Here is an 18,072-nt window from a genome sequence, read left to right on the forward strand (position 1 = left end):
CATTTGACATGCAAACTAATTTGGCACCAAATATTTTCAGGCTTGTTCATTTTCAATCACTCATGACTGGAATTGGCCTGTAGATACTCAAAGTGTCAACACAAAAGCTTCCCGGTCACCACGCTCAGCCTTCAACCACTTGATTACGACGCATACAGATGTTTTTTTAGATGTGGTTTCTAGTCTGATGGTGCCCTGTAATCAATCAAATCTTTGCCATTTCTGTTTAAAATAATATCAGACCACTGTTAATAAAGATGATAGTAAACTAGTCACAGAGATCCAATCGCTCCCCTAAATTGTTTTGCCTCCACACAATCAAAATTCCACAATGTTGCAGGGTAAGAACAGCACTGTCTTGCAAATGTCACACATTCTCTTGATTGAGTTTCATCTAAAACAGAAAACTGTAACGAAGAAACTAAGTGAATCAGATCACCCTCTTCTTAAAGATGACTGTTTTTAAGTTGGCTAGCTAAACATAATTACCAACTGTCTCATGTACTTCTCGTTATTAACTTGTCGTATATCTATGACCAACAAACCTCACCATTTCACCTTTTTGCCTTCAAGTGGTGAAAAGCCAGAATAGAAGTTGTAGATGACCCTTCCTGACCATTTCTCATGCTAATGATGGTGCTTAAAACTGTGTAAATGAACTGAAAGTTAGCCAACTTTTCAAAGCATCATTCAGTATATCAATATATTTCTTGAATCACTTGCATGGGGCACATTCTCTGAGCAGCTGTGCAGCCAAAGCCGTGCATGTCCGCAGAGCGTCGTGTCAGCACACATTAGCATTGCTCCAGAGCTCCAGAGCAGGGCAGCGTGGGGGATAATTGAGGCAGGATGGGTGGCAGAAGGGCTGATGCTGGCACTTGGAGAGTCTTCTCTGCCCGTGAAAAGCTCTTCAGACACAACAAGAGGTACTGAAGCAAGAAATTGCGCTCTTGACTTTCCTTTTGTAGCAAACTTGAGAAAGCCAGTCAGCCATGCCAGAAGTGGTCAAGGGTAAGAGATGGAGAGGGAGAAAGAAAGAACGCAAAGAGTTGTTGAGCTTGTAGGAAGTGGATGGGTTGGCTAAGCCAAGGAGGCGCTGGTGTTTTATTGGGTACTGACTGCTGTCTCTGTCACTTAGCTGACGCAAGTAACTAGGCATAGTGTCAAGAATCCTGGACAATATTTTCTGTTAAAAGTCCCCCCCGCCCCAATTCATCAACCTAAATCAGTATGTTTGGCAGAAGCATAGAGGACATATTAAGCTCAGAGCAGAAGGAGACGAATAGAAAGTTCTTGAATGTCGTGAATTGTGCGTTTGCCTCACAGGTGCAGCCTCATCTCACAGCAGGAAATCCACCCACTGCACTTACTAATGTCAAAAATGTCAGCGCCATTGTTTGGAAATCTCTCCCTTGAAAAGCAGGCTGAAGAAGAAAGATGTTATTATGGGAGCTCTGACGAAAGCTCTTGAGATGCTGTATATCGTATTGAAAACATATGCCACAGACTGTATGTTGTCGATGAGACTGTTGTAGTCATGTGGAAAAATACTCCACTTCATCCAGGTAACTTGAAGGTGATGCATCTATTCCTCATCCCAGACCTGTCCTCTGTGGATGGGAAAGATACTCTCTCGAACCGCTCTCATAACCACATGTCGCACATGTCACATGCTCATTCTTTTGGGAAACCTTAGCCATCAGATATATTTGTCTGTGTGTAGTGTGTAGTGTGTGTATCTGATTTGATAGAATAGACTAAACATACATTGTATGATAAGGATTTTGTCATTTACGTCTTGAGGGTCAGCATGTGACAGCTTCTTTGGTGATGTGACATCGACTGAATCACTTATTTAATTTTGAAATATAAAATATACGGCTCGAAATGCCACGTCATCGTGCAGTGATTATGGGTCGCAGGTGCCATTTTTAGGGTCAAAGGTTGTTTGTTCACATGGTACTCCATTCACACATCTTCAACTTTAAGGTGCGCCGTTCATTTTAACCGAGCAGCAGACTGAACCACTCAGGCTTTCAGTTGTGTCAGTAAGGGCAGAATGTCCCGATACGTTCGTCTTATGATCATTTTATCGACCTGTCTCCTGGAGTCACCACCCATCGCCTTGGTTACGGAAAGCCTTATTTGTGTCGGTTGAAAATAAAAATTAGCGAGCAAGCTAGCGTTAGCACGCACAGCTGCCTACTACATCATGCCGAAAATAATTGACTTAACAATTAATGTTTCAACACACAAAAGATTGACGGTTGTGCCGTGTTGCTCGTACTCCCTGTCGTTCCCGAAATAATTTTGCCACATTTTATGCATTTACTAGTACCAGCAAATGGGTAGTACAGCCACACTTTTGAGCGTTTCCATGGCATCTCGGAACGCCGAACAGCCAGATCCACCACAGACACAGCACAAGAAGCTTTACCGCCATACAAACTATTATTATAATGATATAACATGGCAATTTTAATCGCTCGCGGTGACCATAGAAACAGTCTCTTTTTTTCTGGATCTGGGTAAAAGAAGAAGTAATCATTTGACAGGTGCAGTTTCGATACTACTCGGTATGGGGTTGTTTGAGTCGATACCTAAAAGGTAACAAGTGCCAATACCCAGCCCTAACATTAACACACTAAAGCGTCGCACAATGTAAACAGGCTTTCCAATTGCCCCCTAAGCCCACAATGCATTGCAGTTCTTGTCCTCTGCTGCGTCATCCCTTCGAGCCCTATAAAATATGGATGGAAATTGAAAAGTGAATGGAAAATACGATAAGTGATACAGACTCGCGTCGGGTATCAGAGAGACATTAACAGTCATCATTTCCTGGAGCCGGGCTGAAGCAGCTGTGACATTTCGCTTGCGTCTGAATTGCATACGGACACAAGTCAGCGCGGCCTGCCAGGCGGTTGCTATGGCGACCACTTGCTTTACACATTTTGGGTGCCTGCTGGTATTATACCAAACATCGCTCCTGCTCTCTCTGTGCCCTCTCAGTCCTGCTGTGTGTGTGTGTGTGTGAGTGTGTGTGGCTGTCTGGTTGTGCTGTGCCTTGACTCTGGGCTTCCATTCGTAGTCTCTGCTCATAGCGGGAGCACCCTGAGCGTCAACCTGCCAGCCATACAGGTAATGCAGCCTTTTACTTCACCAAGAGAGTATGATGACCCTGTGTATGTATGTACGGTAGTGTATGTTGTTACTTTTGATTGCTGATGCGGATAAAGATGCGCATTAACTGGCTGTTTGTGCTCGGGGTGTATTCTGCTGTCAAAACCAATGGCGGGGAAGCTGCTATGTCATTTGACATCACTCTGTCAGGGAAATGCTGAGACAGCTGAACTGAGGCTGGTTTTCCTGACTGCCAGCTGACTTTAAGGATGTGACAAGGTCGTGTTTTGGGGAGGGGGCTTCTCCTGCTTTTTGACTGTGCATTTCTCTCGATTCGGCCGAAAAGCTGAAAGTCTACGATTTCACAGCCAACCAGGCGCTCCTGGTGTCGCCTTTTGAACGTACCCTTAATTAAATCGCCAGGGTTATTTCCCCCCCGGGACGAAGCTTCGGGGGCCATCGTTTGCGGCCAACGCGTGGGTTTGGCGTGGACGCCTCACGTGCGTTTTTTCCACGTTACAAGAAAGGATTTTGCCTGGAAGCGCTGAATAGGTGGCACACATTTATTGCACTTTGCTGTTGAAAAGGGGAAATGGCTGCTTTGAGTTGGTGAGTGGGCTGTGTTAAGTGTTCCCGGACGACGTGCGTGTGTACGTGTGTGTGTGTGTGTTATTAAGTGTGTGGCTGCCAGCATGTTTGCGTTGCTGTGTGGGCGATGCTGCATAGAAAAAGGTCCTAAAACAGCAGCAGCAGCAGCCACCTAATCCTACATAACCACTGTTACTACACAAATGAAGGTTTTGATTGGAACTCTGCAGTCCTATGTGTGCCAGACAACATTAAAACAGATTCACACATGTTGAATGACAGGAAAATAAAAACTTAAATGCATCTTTGGCCACGTTAGTAAAATGTAATTTAAAACTCATGCACCCATTTTTACTTGAAAATTGAAAACTGTTGGCAGTTCTGTACTCATTTAGCACCTCCTGCCTCTTTCTAAATGATGACATCAGTATTGTTTAAATCATTAATGTCTTGCACTGAGTTTTAGGGGTGTGGGATATTTGTTCATGGATCATAGTCCATCATAGCCTATATCTGGTTACCGTGTCTTCCATTGTTTGACGGCATAGGCCTTTGCTGCAAGACATTCCCTCACTCTTTGTGTCTGTCTGCGTCTCTGCTGTCACTATCAAACAGAGCCAAAACTACCAGTCTTACCTCATTCTTCAGAAGTGCCACGACTGGATTCAGATCAGACTTGATGTTTTTATTTGTGCATGAGGGTGTAAACTGCTTGCTTCGTGGGAGCGCAACAGACAGTTCCAGTCACTGGAACTTCACTCATTTAAGTTCCATGAAATTTTTATTTTCAGTCTGCACATTCTTATGGATAGTGGGTTTCCATGGTGACACCACCAACCTTCCCCAGCAACCCTAGTATCTCTGCAGTCATGGAAATGATTTCAGGCCCCCCCCCCACACACATGGCCTTTCGTCTCACATTCAGAGTGACATATTTCAGAAAATCGAGTGAAATGAGTCAGTATTAGGCCGTACTTTGGGGGGGAAACGTCTGTTTGCTGAAATAGCTGGGCAGCGAGCCAGTTTACCATTTTACACGAGCCTGAATTGGCTTGATTCAAGTCAGGTCTTTTTTTGTATTTTCCAGGATAGTACTGACTGTGTGTGTCTGTGTGACTCTTTACGATCAGAACAAGTGTCGGCACGGATCGTGCAGGAAGTGACGGCAGAAGCGGTGGCGGTGCTGAAGGGGGAACAGGAGACTCAGCGGCTGCCATCAGGTCAGACTCACACGTCAACACGCAGGTCTACACAGCACGAGTTACAGTAACAGTACAACCAACTTTAGTGTCATCAGGTCAGCTAACCTGCTCTGTTAGCTGACAGGAACCAATCATCACATCTTTTTTTTTCTTTTTTTATTATCCTCCAAAACACTTAAGTCTACAATGAACATGACGGATACTGTCTGTGTAACCAAAGCCAGAAATAATCCTTAAAACGCGTACACAGATTTTCAAGATGCATGATTCATTTTATTGTCATTTTCCACCGTGTACCTGTGTACGCTGTTAGAAGGAGCCTTGAGTGAGGGTCCAGTAGGAACGAAATTGAGATGACAAAATCATAACTGCCAATGTGAAGCCAGGCTGAAAACATGAAGCTGCTTGCTGGGGTCGAGGTGAACCACTGACATCAGTGATCGGCCGTCACACCGAGCGACGCTAGGACATGTTAGAGCAGAGTTGAGCCAAACATAAGTAAAAGATAGTGTGAGCTGTCTCCATTCACCTCCAGCTTGAACTCTACAAGTGTCTTTATATTGCATTACTGTTTAATGGGCGTTGTTAGCATCCCACACTTTCAAATCAGAGGATAACAGCCGAAACCCTTCGCAGCATGTGATGTTTTTATGACTATGCTCTTTCCTTGTCCTTTTCTCTCTTCTGTCTCGCTGTGTAGTTGAAGACACCGCCAACTTGCCTCCCTCCCCTCCGCCTTCCCCCGCTGCAGAGCACTTTGGTCCCCTGGAACAAGGTAGGCCAAGATGATAAGTACAATGAGTATATCTCTTACCGGTGTGGTTTCCTTCCTTTCCTTGACTATAGCCTTTTTGAGTTTAGCGATCGCCAGCACATTGGGGTGCTGCTCGGTGCTCGCACTGGGAGCGCTCCATTATCCTCCCCCGAGACACATCCCGCCTTCAGGGGTCACACTTTAGACGCATTCAAAAAACCCTTCACCCACCAGACTTGCTAAAAGCAGGAACACGTTCTCCCTTTTTTCTGTCATCCATTTCTCCTGAAATACTCACGCTCATTTCTCGCCTGAATCGGACCCACTCAGTGCCTCCATCGCCATTTATCCCGGAGGAAAGACACACTCGTGTGCATGACCACTACGTTACACCTAGCGCACTCTTTTTTGTCATCCCCTTCTTTCATTCCCCTTTCTAACCTCCACACTGTCTTCCCACACACTAATATGACAGCCAATTTAGTGCCCCTCCAACTTCTTGTCGTTTGTCATTTTGGTTCTGTTGTGTCTTCAGTTTTGCATGTCTGATCATGGTGTTGTGTTTTCCGGTCATTGTCCGCTGTCTGTTTTCGTGTGTCTCCAGCTGTGGTTACAGGTCAGGGTTTCAGGCTAAATAAACACTGTACAGAGCAGATCCCAGGTTGAGGTCGAAGCTTAAGTAAGGCTGAAGTTTTATAGTTAATAAAAATAAGATACAATAAAAAGTTGCTGACATAATAAAGCAATTTTCAGTTGCACACATTTACCTTCTGATATGTTCTCATGAATAAAATAAAAATGCCTCATTGAGATTATTTTAAGTGTGTTGTGTTCATGGCCTTTCAGTTTTCCATAAAGAACAGATTATTACATTTTATTTTGAGGACTGGTTGAACATTTAAAACATATGTTTTAACAAAGAGGTGACGTGAGGAAAAGACGTGTTCTGTTCTCTGACTTGTTGCAGAGGGAGGCTCAGTCGATTTTGAGATACATCTTGTTCCTAAATGTTGAGTAGATGGTTTCTGTGAGTGGATCTATGGTTTTGCTTTAAAGAGGTTTGTTTGTGTAACATGCAAACGTTACTGACTTTGGTACGACTACTGCTACGTTGATATTGTAACTGTCACTGTGACTGTTGACTTTTAATGTTGTGTGTCTTTTCTTTAGGTTTAATCATTTGTGCGTGAAGCAGATATATTTCTGAAATGATACAGTGTACTACTGACTGCTCTGTTGGTCCTAGAGGATGGCTGGCCCCCAAAGCTTTGTTACCTTTCAGTTACTTGTCATTGTATTTGTCACTGTCCTGTGTGCGTCACGTCTCTCTTGCTCCCAAACTAGCTTTGTCCTCTTCTTACATCCCCCTCTCCGATGACTCTTCCTGTTTTTGTTGTCTGTTTTTATACCTTGTCTCTTTGAGGTTTCTCTGCAAAAAATGTCCATCTTAAGGAATTAACTTAAGGTTTAATGTGGGAAAGAACAATGATACTAAAGTCCTTCAAAGTACGCAGCTGGTCCTGTTTGTAGTTTAGTATAATCAACCTGAATCGAGTGTACACTAATGTCCAACTAATGATCTCAGCCAAACGTAAATAAGATAGGATATTATTCCAGTGGTACCAGCAAAAATAAAATGGTTTAATGCTATGAAACAAACTTTTTGTCCATTTTGGTGGTGAACACATGAACACAGTAGAACCATGTGGAACCTATGATGCCTGTGGCACCAGTACAAGGCTGCAGCCATCGTAGGTTTAACGTGGTTTATGGTTCCTGTAGCCACCTGGGGCGTCCTCTTTCTTAATACTTTTCTTTTCATGAGGCCATTGCCTGTCACCTTCACCTGTTAAGACCCTACTAGACTGTATGCCTACATACAGCCTCCAATCCATGAGTCAACATTCTTCTTAAAGCGCTTTTCAACAAAGAGAAGCCACACAAGTGGTGCCCATAATCCGTGTTTGTCCCCAGCGTCGATCAGTTTCTTTTTTTTGGTAACTTATGGCGACCAGACGTCCTCTTTTTCCCGGTCATATGCACTTTTTTTTTTTTTTTTGAGACATAAAAATGTGTCAAACTTTGAAACATTTTCAAACTTGTCTGGGATTTTGTTTTACTAGAGCCTAAGACATGTTGCATCCAATCTGCGTTGCGATGCATTGTCATGCATTGTCATAGAGTGACCGGTCACTCTATGTAACTGCTCCTTTTTTTGGATGTTTCCTATGTTCTACTGGCCGCCAGTGGTGGTGAATTAATAAAAAGTTACATTCTTAACTCCTATGAAGAACCAAAAACTTCAAAGTGAAAACAAATTTATGCAGGTAAACTCTTAGTAGTTAGTGTGTTGGAACAAAATAAAGAAAAACACAAAAATGTACTGTAGCCTTTAAGCCTCAGCGTTACATGTTAAATTATCTCTAAGATGGACATTCTTTGGTTTGTTCTCCATTTCTCTTCCTCTCTCTTTTCCTTTATCTTTCACATTCTCTCTTTCAGTCTGTGTGTCCAGATTTCCCTGCAGTTCTTCTCCTTGTGTCTGTCTTGTTTGTAGATGTAGGGGATGAGGAGGAGGCGGGGCCTCTCCGCCGCTTCCAAAATTCTCGGGAGAGGTGCAAGTTCCTCGCCCCCTCCATCTCAGTTTCCGTGCCTGAGGACGACCCCTACCACTCCGACGAGGAGTACTATGAGCACCCATTGTTCAGCCCAGAGTGGACGCACTCGGGCTCTCGCCCCACAGGGCAGGCCGTGGCCTTTAGACAGATTGAAGGTGAACCACGCATGGTTCCTCTTTGCCATCCCTCCCCCCTCCATCTCCTCTCTCTTTCCTTCCTCTCCTTCTGTGATTTGACCTCCTCCCTCCATACCTCCCTCCTTTCGTCCTTCCGTCTCTCCGTCCGTCAGTTCGTCTCTTCGTCTGTCTTTGTGTGCGTTTGTGTGTCCTTGTGGCGTGTGTTCGCTCAGCGTATCTTACGACATGTTTATTTGACCGTCATAATTATTTTTCAAATTATAATTTCTTATGATTTCCATCGCTACCCGTGGTTGCCATGCCGTTAGCTCCATCACACAGCAGCGATGTCTGTAAAATATGACAACATTTTCTTGTGATTCACTCAGTGGACATTCTCATCAGACAGCATGACCCACAAGGTTGACTTTTGGGACATGACCTCTATGCACAAAACCCTCTCTGTACCACATTACCTATACCTATATTTTTATATTTTTGGTTCATTCCTCCAGACTACCCCTGATTCATTTAACCATAATGTGCAACGTCCGACCCTCTATACCCATCCGTACCTACTCTCACTGTGACAACAAGGACGACTTTCAGCTCAGACACATTAACACGCACCAGTCCCAAAATCAGGGCCACCTAACGGTGCCCTTTTCATTCACACCACCTGTTTTCCACAACTGTATTAACGCCAAAATCAACAAGACGATTCCTGTTAGGTTATTTAGGCTCATCAGCATTTAAATGTCTTTGTAAAATTTTTACACAACATTTTTGCAACATCCATTATTGAGCATATGGTGAAAATCAATCAAAATTCAAAATTCACCCCTTGACAATATTGCGATGTCTGTATGTATCTATAATGTACAAATCTCCACTTAGCTGAAACTGATGCAAATAACAACTCGACTTCTTCAGTGATATGAGAATAAGCTCATAATGGATTTTGTTCATTCTTTGTGGCTGTTTCTCAAACTACCAACTAGCAAGCCATTTTTCCATGCTAGTATTATACCCTCCCAAACTTTGAGATATTTCATCATGATGCATTTTTCTCTTTCGTCTCCGTCGTCGCTTTGACAAATGTCCTCACTGTCAACTATGGTTTTTGGCTCCTAAGTTTTAATATTATTTTATATTAAAGAAGTAGTGCCACCTTTGGCCACTGTGAGGGCCTGAGGGCCCAAGTCACTGTCGTTTCTGTCCAGCAAATAAGCATCTATGCTAAACGATTTTATTATTATTTAGAATGCAATTGACCGAATAGTGCTTTTTAAAACAGTTTGCCCAAATTTGCTGGAAGAAACCAGGACTTTTGTGACTGTGTGTGCTTAGACACTGCAGGCTACACAAATTTACAACAACATGACCCTCTATATTATGTGCAGTCCTTCAAAATCTTCATTAAATTATTAAATCTTCATCGACTCTGTACCAATGATAAGAGCTATGTACCAACGTCTTCACTCTGAACATCCTGTTGCCTCTTGTAAAACTTCACTCTGCCACAGCATGTCTAAGCTAGAATAGTGTGATTAATAACATTTACGAGGAAAAAAGGAAAAAGGTGATCTGTTTCAATCTGTTTCATTATTTTTAGCTAAGTCCAAGCTTAATACCAATTTATAAATACTAGAGGGAGGATACACACCATTAGCTGACTGAGGAACTGGTGGGAGACTTACAATCGTGAGGTTTAATGCATTGTTCGCATCGAAAAAAAGCTACACACTCCCACACTGACCTTTATACAGCTCATACAGCTCATGCAGATTCAAGGATCAGAGACAGTTCTGTACTACAAGTAAGGAGACGGACGTGCAAGACAATTAAAAGCTTAAATGGTCATATTGTGGATTATATTTTCCAGTATCATCAATCATTTAATAGATTTTTACATGTCCGGTAAATAACAAGGATAAATGGGAAAAAAAATAAATAAATAGATATTGAGAAATTTTAACAAAACTTCTGATACATGCCTTTAATCAGTATGTATGTGTAGTTTGCTCACCTACTGGGCAGACCAAACACCCACAGAAGAAACATGAATGATAAAACCTCTCACACTCGGATTACTGTATGTGTAATGTGTTTGTGTGAACAGACCAACACGTTAGAACTTTTTATTTCCCAGAGCTGAAAGTGTCCCATCATAAGTTGTGTTCTCACATTAACCCAAGTCTGTGTTGCCTGTAGTCTTAATGTGTCCCCCTTTCACCCTGTTTTTGAGAAGAAGAGACCATGGAGGCTCTTACAGCTGAATACGAGGAGGAGGTGGAAGAGGAGGAGGAGGAGGAGAGTGCAGAAGCAGCAGAGTCCGATGCAGCTCTTGATGAGCAGCAGTGGAGTGGGGAAGAGCCCGAGCTGGACAGCCCCCAGGCTGAGCCCTTAGAGCAGGCAGAGGCCGTAGACGAGGCCCAGGATCTAGACCTGGAGCCGGCCGAGGCAGCTAGTGCTGCAGCAGAAAGCTCTTTGGACAGAGAGGAGGATGAGGAGGAAGTAGAGGGTGAGGAGAGCCCTGAGACAGGTGTGTCCTGCCCTCTGCTCTCCCTGCCTGCATGTTACTGCATTGCCCACTGTATGCAAACACAAGATGTGTCAAAAGGAAGCATATAACATGAGCATTATAGTTCAAGTGGAATGGCAAGTAATCCTCCCTGCGCTCTGCTGCGGCTGCAAGGCAACACAGGCTTGTTGGTGAAAAGAGCCACTTTGTTTTAACTTAACCTGGTTTTATCGTGTGTTATCTTCGCTTGTATTTTCTTTACTCGCTGTGGTTTTCGGGGCCGGCCGTTTGGTATTGGTATGATGGAAGTGATGCTAAACGTGTTGGTGCTTTTTTTGTCACCTGCTACAAGCTTACAGGTTTCTCATTATGTTTACACTTGGCTTGGTGCTGGTATGCCAGTGCTCCGCACTTCTTTTGCGACCATGAGTCATACTAACTAAACATGTATCACTCATATTATCATAGTGGAGAGTTTGCAGGGGATTGCGTGTTGGCTGTCTCATGTTCAGTGTGGTCTGTAGTGTGGGTAGAGCCATATGTCATCAAATGCATTACTTTATCAACAAAATTCAAATTCATTTATTTAGTTTGGTTTGTTTTTGTCATCTTTATGAGGTGGCAGCAGGTATTTTCTGTCATTCACCAGCAAGACTTTCCTGCATTTGTTCTAATAATCTTTGAATTACATTTAAAAGTCAACACTCCCTTCGATTGTGATTAAACTATATGACTCTTGGTCACTCAACAAATTCTCTAAGTGACGCAGAGTGACAGAAATGCTGTTTCTTTTTGTTTTGACTTTTGAGTTGCATGGATATTCCACCCATCGATTACTGCCTGTTTCCCGTGAATCAGTATCACAGTTGCCTCATGCCGGTTCCGTCACACCCCATCCCATATTCTCACCCATCTGTGACCTGGTGGACCCCATAATCTCGCCGTACTTCTTCAGTGATGGCCGTATCTTTGTGCTGTAAGTTTCTGAGGAAAGCTTTGCCTGTTCCTGTGATAGCTTTCCCAGTCCCTGGCTTAATAAATATCCAATTCACTGCATGCCAAAGCAATACTTTTCTCTGGTGATCAAAACAGCAAACTTACAGATATTCTTTCAGCCTTGAAGATGGACTCAGACAAGCAAGACAGTGGGTCCATGAGCCCAGACAGCATTGGATCGGAGAAACGCCCAGAGGAGTTTTTTGAGCCCCAGATCCAAGGCTTCTTCGCTGGTGAACGGGTTGTACCAGAGAGCCCCACCATGGATATGCCATCCTTTGTACCTCCAGATGTTCAAAACCAAGCCAAAGAATCTTCCAAATCACTCACACTACAGCCTACATACGGTGAGCCGATCACAGTGTCAGAGAAACAGCCATCAGTGGAGGTGGTGGAGATCAGCAGCATTGGTGCTCCCTCGGAGTTCTCTTCCTTGGGAAGAAAAGTTCATGAAGGAGATTCAGCAAGAGATGCAAGCGACAGATCTGGCATGTCAGCATATTTTGAAACATCAGCCGTGGAGGTTGATGAAGGTCCCCGCTGTAAGGGTGAGGGTTATTATGAACTGAGTAGAGCTGGTGACGACAAGACTACCACTGAATCCAAGTCTCAGGAGATCAGCTACAGCACACTAGCTGAATCTCAGGATAAACCTGAAACTAAGAAAAGTACGGCAGAAGGCAGTAGCATGTTTACAGTTCCTGACAGGAGTAATGAATGCAGGCTTTCCCCGGGTAAGCTCGCTTTAGAGCAGAGGAGTTACTCACTTAACATCACCATCGGTGCAATGGATCCGAGCGGCCAAGGCAGACCTAGAAACTTCTCCCCACTGGCTACAGACATCATGTCATACACTAGTGGAAGTCTAGATGAGTCTGCAGACTACCTTCCAGTTACCACACCCTCTGTGGATAAGCCTCCATCTTTCCCTCCTCTGATCCTGGAGACTGCTGCATCCGTCACTTCAGATTCCTCATCTCCTCCGAGGACCACCGAAGCACCTTCAAAATCTAGCCCTGAACCAGAGTCCCCAGAATCGCCTCAGCCATCTAAGAGCGCCTATAAAAATGGCACAGTGATGGCACAAGACTTGCCTGAGATGTTGGACCTCGTTGGTACCCATTCCCGACTGCCTTCAGATAACACTGACCCAGAAATCATTCGTAGAAAGTCAGTTCAGGGTGATCTTCCTGCCTTCACCGATGACCCAATGGCTAGCCTGATTTCAGGGGAACAGAGTCCTGGGGCTAGAAAGAGTGAGAGCCAGTTAGAGGAGATGGGCTATTGTGTATTCAGTGAATATTCAGGGCCCATGCCATCCCCTGCAGATGTGTTCAGCCCGACAGACGCCTCGGCTCAAGCCTTCACCCCTTCTGTCCTGGAGGAGAAAGTAGCTGAGCAGGCAAGGAAATTAGCAGTCAGAGATACTTCTGTAGAAGACAAGAGTCAACCACCAGAAGTTGGTGAAGTGGTTGTAGAGAAGGGCCAAAAGCAGGAAGAGATAAAAGATTCAGCTGAGGAAAAAAGCAAAGACGTTGTAGATGATCATCTGACTAAAACTGTAAGCGAGCCACCTCTTACCCAGCCAATCGAGTCCTTCGTTACACCAACAGTCACTGTGACTCTAGAAGAAGGTGGGAGGTCAGGCAGCGAGACCGAACGGCAAGCCAGCGGTGAAGGCTCCGCGTCAGAAACCGAGATAGCGGACTATGAGAGGCAAATCCGAAAACTGGAGATGGAGGACAGGCCTCTAAGTCTGGAGGAGGAACGAGAACTTCAGGAGCTCAGGGAGAAGGTGAAGCTGGTGCACCAGGAAGCCTATGAGGAGGTAGATGCTGAAGATGTGTACCAACTAACTGGTGTGGCCAAAGACCGAATAGCCAGACCTGTCAAAACATCACCTGCTTCATCCGTTGAAAGCAACATCGATGATGACAAGCTGCTCTCTCCAGTACTCTCACCATCCAAACTTAAACAAAGAGAAATCTATGGTTCCCCAAAGAGATCAGTTTCACCTGTGTTGGGGGTCAACAAAGACGAGAAAGATGAACCAGGAAGAAAAATGAAGGAAGAGCAAGAGAAGGAAGCAGCTGAGAAGAAACCGAAAGAAGAGGAAGAGAAGAAAATCAAGGAAGAGGCAGCAGAAAGGAAAGAAAAGGAGATGAAAGAGAAAGAAGAGCAGGAAAGGAGAGAGAAAGAGGAGGCAGAAAGGATACTGAGGGAAGAAAAAGAAAGGCAGGAGAAAGAACTGGAGATGAAAGAGAGACTGGAGAAAGAAAAGCAAGAGAAAGAGGAAAGGGAGCTGAAAGAAAAGAAAGAAAAAGAGGAGATGGAGCTGAAAGAAAAGAAAGAAAAGGAGGAAAGGGAGCTGAAAGAAAAGAAAGAAAAGGAGGAGATGGAGCTGAAAGAAAAGAAAGAAAGGGAGGAAAGGGAGCTGAAAGAAAAGAAAGAAAAGGAGGAAAAGGAGCTGAAAGAAAAGAAAGAAAAAGAGGAGATGGAGTTGAAAGAAAAGAAAGAAAAGGAGGAGATGGAGCTGAAAGAAAAGAAAGAGAAAGAGGAAAGAGAGAGGAAAGAAAAAGAAGACAGGGAGAGAAGAGAACGAGAGGAAATGGAGATGAAGGAAAGAGACGAGAGGGAAAAGAAGGAGAAAGAAGAGAGGGAGAGGATAGAAAGAGAAGAGAGGGAAAAGAAGGAGAAAGAAGAGAAGGAGAGGAAGGAAAGAGAGGAAAAAGAAAGAATAGAACAAGAGTTGAGAGAAAAGGAAGAGAAAGAAAAAATTGAGAAAGAAATAAAAGAAAGGGAAGAGAAAGAAAAGCTTGAGAAGCAACTGAAAGAAAAGGAAGAGCATGAGCAGGCTGCTCAGGTGAACAAAAAAGCTGCGGATGAGCCTGAAGTGGAAGCAGCCATAAAATCTGATGAGAAAGGAGCTGAACAGTTGAAAGAGAAAGATGAGGAAAGTGTGGTGGAGAAAGCAGGGGGAGAAGAGATGAAGGAGATACCAGAGACTCGTGCTGCCATTGAATCGGTGGTGACCGTCGAAGATGATTTCATCACTGTGGTCCAAACCATCGACGAAGCTGAGGAACCGGGGCACAGCGTCCGATTCTCGGCTCCACCCGAGGCTGAAGCCCTTTGTGTGGCTGAACAGACAGAAGAAGAGGAGGAGGAAGAGGAAGAGGAGGAGTCTGTGGAGTTGGCACAGGAAGCAGACATTGAGGCTGCCAGTCTAGAGGAGGTCGGCGATGTTCCTGAAACCCCCGCCTCCCCCGAGAGGGAGGCTCAGACCATAGAAACAGAAGAACCAACAGAAAGCTATGATCGAGATGAAACCACAATGGATGACTCCATCCTGGACAGCTCCTGGGTCGACACACAAGGTGAGTTCTCTATGTTTCTTCCTTCAATTTTGTCCTTAGTTCCCTCTTCAAATAAGCAAAGTGACCACTGTCTTGTGTTTCCCCCCTATGTTTTGCCGCACTGCAGACGACGATAAGAGTATGCTAACAGAGCAGATTGAGCCTTTGCCTAAGGTGCGTACTCCAGTCAAAAAGCACGCTGATGTCCAGAACAAGCAGACACAACAGCGGAAGTTGGAGAAACAAGAAAAGCCCGTTAAACCCAAGACCAAGGGAGGGCGGGCTAAAGGCCGAATCTCCACACCGGAGCGCAAACCTGTTCGCAAAGAACCCGTCTACATCCCCAGAGAGGAAGTCAAGAAGAAAAAAGGTTCTGTCTTATTGTTAAGCTACATTCATGGCTGAGGCCGTATTACTTATAAATACCGCAGGTGCTGTAGACCCCTTCATGGCCTACGTCATTGTGATGTCACAATGTTAGCTTGAGGCAGATCAGAGGCAAGCTAGAGGTGAACACTGTCACTTTCAACGATGAAAATGTTGTCTTGCTGTATTTTTTGGTGCCAAAACTGAAAAATCAAAAACACTATCTTGAAGTTTTACCACATACCAACCACTGCCAGTCATAGACAACTTCGGTTTGGCTTTGGCGATTAAAAGAAAGGACCAGAGTGAGACAATCAACAATATGCACACTTATCAGATAAGATGTAATGCTTGTTCAGGGGATTCTTGTTACACGTTAATGCTAATGCTAACCGAATTATGCTAAGTGCTGTTTGAGATGTGTTGCATCCAGTTAAGCTCCGCCCCTCAAAAGATGCCACATTGTTTACAAACTGTGAAGGGGTCTATAGGTCACATATCCAAAATGGAGTCACTGCTTTGCTATTTTTATAAAGCATTTAAATGTGAGTTTCATTTGCAGCTGTTATAACAAATAGGACAGCTGAAAAGGGTTTCCAGAGAATTCAATCCTGCAACATTACATCGTATGGTTCTGCGTTGATCTCTGCTTACTGTTGTATCCCTCTGTCTTTGTCACTGGCTCTGTTTCTTTTCATCATAAAGCTGTGATAAAGAAGACTGAGCTCACCAAAAAAATGGAAAACCAATCTCAGTCTCCATCCAAGAGGAGTGGGATGAAACCAGCAGTCCGCCAGACCCGTCCCACTCAGCACCACTCCTGCCCCAGGAGGAGACCCACAGGTGACACATTGCCAGCTGGTGCTTTCTGCAGAAAGAGTCAGAACACCAGCTTCCACTATCAGCTTTACCTCCACTGTTGGCTTTCATTTGATTTTGGCGTTCATTTTGTTTTATTGGTTGCAATTCTCTGTCTTCTGTCATATGGGTGTCTTTGTATTTGACCATAATAAACACTGACGTTGTCATAGATGTTTCTTTTGGCTTCATTTATCTTTTCTTTGTGTTGTCTCTTTTTCTGGCCCGTGAAGAGTGAGTTAAGACAAAGCTGACACACAAACTTTCTGTCTGAGTTGAAAATATTTATGTGTTCAAAGACATAGGTGTATGTGTGTTTGTGGTAATCCATTTCTACGTCACTGCAGTATTTAAATCTTTAATTGCATCATTCCCTGCCAGTACATTTCTAACTAATTCTATGCTTTTGTGAGCTGCTGCTGTTCTGTTGATTTGTCACATGTGCATACTAATGATTTGCGTCATTTTCCAGAATGTTTTGAAGCTTTCTCCAGTAACCTCAAGCAGGTTTTTTTTTCCTCTGAAAAACCTTTAAACCTTCTCTTGACCTGTCCGGCCTTTTTAAGAATTACATATCCTCTCAAGCCTTTTCCAACCTAAGGTTGCCTAGCAACTAGTAGTCCAAGGTTTTGTTCTCTGGCCATACAAAGACTCTGCAATTCTGCTCAGTCCCAGAGGCGGTGTGCACTTCATTTTCCCCTGACAGACTGGATTCTGTGCCACTGGTGATGAAAGCTCGCTATACTGCTGCATTGGCCCAATTAGATTATTTCCCAGGGTTGCCTTACATAATACAAAATCCCCTATTCTGTGTGATATCTTGCCAAATCTTCGTTGAACAGAGCTCTCATGGGGGAAACATCCGGCTCCCTTAGAACATTTGATTTGTCATATATTGTAGCTTACAGTGCCAAATTTTGGTATACAAAGCTGGCAGTCTGTATTTTTAGTTATATAATGGGAACCATTGGGAGAATCCTCCAAAGTAGGACTCTTCTTCTTGTCCTTGAATCTATGAAACTAACACGTGTGTTGTCTCTGAGTATTCTGTTTCTGTCTCTGTCCTTCAGAAGCGCTACCAGACGGCCGTCAGCCTCTCAGCGTTGCCAGACAGTCTCGTGACAGAGCATCGGTGAGTTCACTCACCCAATTTTGGGCAATACGTGTACAGTACGTAAATATGGACAAAGCCTCCTCGACATCACTTGTAGGATTCCTCAAGGGCATTCCTGAAGCTCAGTGCCTTTGGCTAACTCCCAATTCAAATGGGACACCCAGGCACACCCACCAGTCACTTGAAGTGGCAACACACTTTATTAAACTTTGACATAATTTAACTGAGTGACATATATTAAAATTTACACACTTAAATTGTCTCAAATATGGAAAATAAGGTTAGTTTTAGAGACTAAAACAGTTTTTTGTATGACACTGTTATAAATTTTGAATTTCTTAATGCTTTTATAGCCAGTCTCAAATGGCCATTCAAGGAATTGCAGTTGTTGCCACGGCTGTGTCGCCTTTAGTTTTTGGTCCCAGCTTGTAACCAACCCACCAATAGCATCGCCCCTGGC

General features: G+C 44.0%; 1 protein-coding gene across 1 annotated transcript in view; it reads left to right on the plus strand.

Moving 5' to 3' along the window:
• map2 (microtubule-associated protein 2) overlaps positions 1–18,072 on the plus strand; it is a 95,880-nt gene that overhangs the window by 59,589 nt on the left and 18,219 nt on the right. The window contains exons 5-13 of the mRNA XM_047602061.1: positions 4,839–4,928; positions 5,611–5,685; positions 8,222–8,437; positions 10,650–10,943; positions 12,038–14,184; positions 14,632–15,295; positions 15,402–15,644; positions 16,346–16,483; positions 17,569–17,630. Of these exons, the coding sequence (XP_047458017.1) occupies positions 4,839–4,928; positions 5,611–5,685; positions 8,222–8,437; positions 10,650–10,943; positions 12,038–14,184; positions 14,632–15,295; positions 15,402–15,644; positions 16,346–16,483; positions 17,569–17,630 (3,929 nt within the window). The remainder of the gene's footprint in view (positions 1–4,838; positions 4,929–5,610; positions 5,686–8,221; positions 8,438–10,649; positions 10,944–12,037; positions 14,185–14,631; positions 15,296–15,401; positions 15,645–16,345; positions 16,484–17,568; positions 17,631–18,072) is intronic.

Source organism: Mugil cephalus, chromosome 12 (assembly GCF_022458985.1).
Source record: "Mugil cephalus isolate CIBA_MC_2020 chromosome 12, CIBA_Mcephalus_1.1, whole genome shotgun sequence".
Taxonomy (NCBI): domain Eukaryota; kingdom Metazoa; phylum Chordata; class Actinopteri; order Mugiliformes; family Mugilidae; genus Mugil; species Mugil cephalus.